The 5,873-nt window shown below is 37.1% G+C and overlaps 1 protein-coding gene across 4 annotated transcripts in view; it reads left to right on the plus strand.

Annotated features, from left to right (window-relative positions):
- LOC107082405 (serine/threonine-protein phosphatase 2B catalytic subunit alpha isoform-like) overlaps nt 1-5,873 on the plus strand; it is a 58,163-nt gene that overhangs the window by 28,319 nt on the left and 23,971 nt on the right. For all 4 annotated transcript variants that reach the window (XM_015371081.1, XM_015371084.1, XM_015371083.1 and 1 more), the window contains exons 4-5: nt 649-760; nt 5,369-5,514. In XM_015371081.1, coding sequence (XP_015226567.1) covers nt 649-760; nt 5,369-5,514 — 258 coding nt within the window. The remainder of the gene's footprint in view (nt 1-648; nt 761-5,368; nt 5,515-5,873) is intronic.

A 5,873-nucleotide genomic window follows, 5' to 3' on the forward strand; every position in this document is an offset into this window, starting at 1 on the left:
ACAACAACATTGTTTGGAAATGGAAATAGACCAGCATTATGCCTCTGGATGCGCCTTTAATTCTAACAACAATAACACACTGAAATAAATCGGAATCTAGATATGTCATTTTTTCTTAAAATAAGTGCATTTGTTCTTAGATTGAGGAGGTGAAAGAGACATCTTGCCAATGGAACAAGACAATTTACATTTAAGATAAGAGAAAACAATTTAATTCTCTTATTTCAAGTGCATATTATCTAATTATTTTATTTTAAGAGTAAAAATACTCCTTCCATTGGCAAACTATCTCATTTACCTACTAAAATAAAGGGTAAAAGCAGTAAATTTAGGAAATGTTTACTTATTTCTAGATATTTTTTCCACTGTATAAGGATAGAGTCAGGAAGTCAAGAAACCAACCGATTTGAATAAGCTTGACCCTTTTTGATTGGAGAAGTGGCCCAATTAAACAAAACTTTATTGATAGCAAACATAATTTTTTTTCAATTCAATAAAGAAAAAATAAACCAAAGATCAGTGAGAACACTTATCTCCAAGCTTCAACCTTTAGGTGTTAACTGGTTGTGTCTTTTATTGAAGTTAAATGTGGCTTCAGAAGCAGGGCTGATGTTTTTCTAACCGTCTTTTCTCTCCTGAACATTCCAGTGTGTGCTGTACCTGTGGTCACTGAAAATCCTCTACCCAAAGACGCTTTTTCTTCTACGAGGAAACCATGAATGTAGACATCTGACAGAATACTTTACCTTCAAACAAGAATGTGAGTTTTTGTCTCTGTTTGCGCCCATCACATTACATGCACATGCTTACCTACTCATGGGACAATGTCTCTCCAACATGCAGCGCTTAAGTTAATTTAGATGTCTGCTTTATTTGCTTTATTTTTTACTTGTTCAAACAGGACTACTGGGAACAATGTTTTATTAATGGCTTGTAGAAAATATAAAGCCGCCAGCTGGAGCCTGAGAAAAAAATCAACATGTTCTTCAGTTGAGAAGAATACGCCAAAGCAGGGAGGGTTTTAGAGGACTGTAGATGGCTTCAGAGAAAAGGAGAGATGAATTTTAATCGCAGCAGGATATATAGGGACCCATCACATGTCATCAAGGGAAGAGGAGCTATGGGTTTTGGATGAATGATGCAGAAATAAGAATTAAGATTGTAGGAATCAGGGAAGATGTAAGGTGACAGGAGTGAGCCGAGGTGGGTAGAGTAACTAAAAGTTTTACTCAAGTAAAAGTAGCACTACTTCAACACTTTTTTATACAAGTTAAAGTAAAAAGTAATAATCTAAGAAATTACCCAAGTAGGAGGAAAACAGTATTTATTTATTGTTATTAGACAATTTTTGTGCAGGTTCTGGTATCTTTTCCAGAACCTGGTAAAATGATTAAAAAGGGTTTCCACAGATCCTTAAAAAGTCTTTAATAGGCATTGAATTCTTCAATAGAAAACCTAGGCCTCAATCAGTATTAAAATGTCTTAAATCAGTCCTTTATAAGTCTTAAAATTCCTACCATGACATATATAGTATTTCATTTTTGGAATCCATCTAAAACATAATAATTGATCATTTTACATTTACTGAACGACTTGCTTTAACCATTATTGGTTTTATCCTGATAGCGGAACAAATAAAAACAATGTTCCGGGCAGACCTTGGGTTGATAAGCCACCAACATGGGGAAGTGTTAGATTCAATGAAAATGGGCTATCCAGCCAAGAATTTTCTGCATGACTTAAGCCAGAACCAGGGAATGTATACGAGGCAGGGTGTATTTTGTGCAACAAGTCATTAACGCTCGGCATGATGGGAATCGAGGCAATGGAGTCACACGTGCGAAACGTGAAAAAGCGACATCCTCAGTGATATCTAACGGTCAGGCTGCAGACTGCAGCGACGTGACCCCCCATCTAACAATACAGAGGCCTTCATGGTGAAATAATGGATTCCAGAAAATCGGCAACATGTCTCTCACTCTATATAGATATATCTATATATAGAGAATGTATAGACACCTAAGAACAACCTAAAAAAATTAACTAAGAGGTTTTTTATCATCAATTTGTTCATTATTAGGATAGTACCACAAAATTCATGATGGGATTTTAAGGCCGTACCGCCCAGCCCTAATAAATGACGTGTATAAATTGATGAAATGAGAACCTTTAAGGTTCATGTTTTCTTTTCTGTATGACCTTATAGAATATTACAGGAGAAACATTTCACTGGGAACAGGAACATGTATTTGATCGGCTTCATCTCCTCTCTTCCTTCCCTCTTCCATCCTCCCTCTTTGTGTCCCTCCTTTCCCACACTGCCTCGTCTCTCCATCCATCCCTCTCTCTTCAATCCTTTCCTCCCTCTGCGTATCTCATGGCTATGCCTCCTCCGCCGCGTAGTTTCGGCATCCTGTCCGAGTGTGGGTGATTAGCAGCAAATTAATTTGGCCCTTAATGATTGGCTCAGGGACTTGCTCCTCTGTGTCTGATTGGCCAAGGGACGAGGAAGCTAATTTCCCCCGGTGCTCATGGCGAATAGTGGTTGCCCTCAATTACCATCTGCTATGTGTGTGAGTGTGTGTGTGGGGGACAAGTGCGTGCGCAGTGACTGCATGGGTTTATGCATGTGTCTTCATAAATGTTTGAGTGTGTGGAAGGAGCTGACAACTGGTGGACTGGCAATAATGAGCTCTTGCTCTACACAAGGCAGATGGAGAGGATGACAAACACACTAGCCTAGCCTAAAATACCGACGTTTTCATGTCTTTCCCTTCTCCTTTACTGTTCCATCAATCTCCCACTGTTCTCTTTATCTTTTCTTATCTCTCTCCTCTGCTCCGTTTTAAGCTATTTTTAATCCTGTTTTGTGTCAGATGGATTGTTACACCCGCTTGTGAAATATTCTTAAAAAGATACTGCGTGGAGTTAGGATGTTGATTTTGTTTGGTCACACCTTTTTGCTGCTTGAAGCCTTTATTTGGGTCAGTGGTGTTTTTCTGTGGAGGGTTTTATTCCCGGGCTCCATTGTAAGCGTATTCATACGCCTTAAAAATTATCACATCTACACTGCAAAAACGATCCAGAAATAAACAAAAATTTCCCTAAATTAAGTGTATTTATCCTTAATTTTAGCAGGTAAATACCATAATCTGCCAATGTATTTTTACTTAAAATAAGATAATCAGATGAAATACACTTGAAATAAGACAATGCAACTGATTTTTTTTATTTTCAATGTCAATTTTCTTTTTCCATTGGCAAAGTTTCTCACTTACCTCCTCAATTTAAGACAAAATTGACCTATTTAAAATAAAATGACTTATTTAGATTGCTATTTTTTGCAGTGTAATTGCATTAAAGACTAAAATTTAAATTTTAGTTTTTACGTGGGATTTTTTTAGGGGAACAACACACAGTCTTAAGTAAATATTAAATAAAAGGACTGAAAGAAAGTTTTTCTTTCTCATTTGCAGCTCAGCTCAAACTCACTTAGATCTGATCAGTGTATTCTCATTATGAGTTCTTATGAAATCGTACGAACAGTTATGCACCGTAATTTCGTACGTTTTGGATGTTTTTCTCGTCGTATGCGCATGCGCATCTGCGCACGAACATAGAATATAAATTAGAATTAGCCCTAACCCTGACCATAAGCCTAACCCTAAGATATAAAACAGCAAGCAACGTAGTTAGAGACATGAATAAGTGATGATTGCACTGTTTTTCCCAGTTTTACGTCCTTCCGCGGATCTGCCTTTTTTTTCTGTCTGCCGGCGCATGCGCACTGATCTGGTTTTTTGAGGAAAAACGTCCAAAACGTACGAAATAGTGTGCATAACTTTTCGTACGATTTCATACAAACTGATAATGAGAATATGTTGATTTGATTGAGAGTCGCCCTGTTCCCATTCAACTGAAATAAGAATTTTAGGTGAACCTTTAAAAGGTCGGAAAAAAGCAAATGCCAGTTTGCAATGTTTCAAATCGGTCTGAAACGAATTAGCCAAGCACCGTAAAAGCGTTCAACGTTGTCATCCATATTAAATTGTGATGCATGGCTGTAGTAAACAGGAAGTAGAAGCTGCAATCTAGCACTGACCACAGATCAGTAATGGAGGAAATTCTTATTGAATTGAATTGTTAGTATTGGCGCTGCTGCTTCCAGCTATGTTCACGATCATAATCCAGGAAGACATCAGAAACACCTGATCAGATGTATGAGTAAAAGTTTACAACATCAAAGCTGATTCAAAAAAAGTCTTTCCATCCCTAGTTTTACGCACAAATTCATTTTCCTAAACGCCAAAAGAGCGTAACACCTTTTTTTGCGAATTTCAAGTAATTTATTTGAATTTTGCATTTTCCATCAAGCTTTTTCAATGCGATATTTCAAAATGCGCATCAGAAAAAGCTGATGGAAACACACTTAGTATCTATGAGCAGCAGTTTTCCTAGTCTTTTTAAGATTAACAATTAGGTGTCGGTCTGGACTTTGACTAGGCCACCACACCCTTCTAAGCTATAGGAAGATCCATCCTCCATTCCAGTATGGATTCAGTTCCTCCTAGATTTAGCTTCATTGATCTTCTAAATCTGAGCAGGTAAATAAGTTGATCTGCCAATCGGATTAATTTTTTAGCTTTAAGAAGAGTTAGTTAGATATTATGCATTTAAAATAAGATAACGGAGCTATTTTTTAAAGCATTTTAAACATGAATGTTCTTATTCCATTGGCAATTTGTCTTATTTTTTTGCCCAAATCAAGGGAAATTACAACTATTTTTAGAAAATTTTACTTACCTATATTTCAGTTTTTGCAGTGTAGATGTCCCCTTTTTTGCTAATCTTCCATAAAAAGTAATAAGTGTAATAACTCATGCTGACAGATTCTTGAGCTGTGGATCTCTGCAGCTTCTCTAAGGATACCAATCCTCTCCTTGCATCTTATTTTAGGTTGAGAGTTTTGCTTTTTAACAGACTATTTGCTAATTAGGTAATTTTGAAGTCAAGTGTTTGTGCTGGATTTATTTTCGATAATTGAATTTTAAGAGGATAAGTGGAGGGAGGGGGATGGTGATGTAGAAAAGAGCTCCAAAAACAAACAAATATAAGTATGGGAAAATTTGTGGTTGCAACAGAAGTTAAAAGGTTGTGAATAATTTTGCAAACACTCTATTGGCTGTAGGAATATGAAGGCATTTTAATGCTGCTACACAAGCTGCTGCCAGAAGTAATCATTTAATGAAAGAATATCAAAGTGGTGCAGATTTCCAAGCATGCTGGGCCTTTAAAAACCTGCCAGTGTTAACTCAGGGCCACTAGCTTTGTTATTGCTGAAACATCCATGTACTCCTCTGGCCTCCAGGTAAGATCAAGTACTCGGAGCAGGTGTACGATTCCTGCATGGAGGCGTTTGATTGCCTTCCTCTGGCGGCGCTGATGAACCAGCAGTTTCTCTGTGTGCATGGGGGGCTTTCACCGGAAATCCACACGCTGGACGACATCAAGAAGGTACGACAGAAGCCAAACACCCTCAGGCAGAATGTAACATCAATGATAGCCAATGACATGAATCCTGTTGCTAAAAAGTTATGAAACCCTGCAGGCTTTTTATTTAAAAACTTTACAACTGTAATGATATTTTGTAAGTCTTGTCCTTCCAACTGTTTACTATTAATTGATTCAACAATGTTCGGTCAAACAACATCCACCTAAAAATCACCTCATTGCATAGCAATTATTCATGTGAATTCAGTTTATTTGCCAAATCTCAACATAAGTCATCGTAAAGCACTTAACTGTCAATCAAATCATCCACACATTAAATGAATGATTTATATAATTCAATATTAAACTATATCATTCATCTG

Source organism: Cyprinodon variegatus, unplaced genomic scaffold (genome assembly GCF_000732505.1).
Source record: "Cyprinodon variegatus isolate N-32 unplaced genomic scaffold, C_variegatus-1.0 Scaffold52, whole genome shotgun sequence".
Lineage (NCBI taxonomy): Eukaryota > Metazoa > Chordata > Actinopteri > Cyprinodontiformes > Cyprinodontidae > Cyprinodon > Cyprinodon variegatus.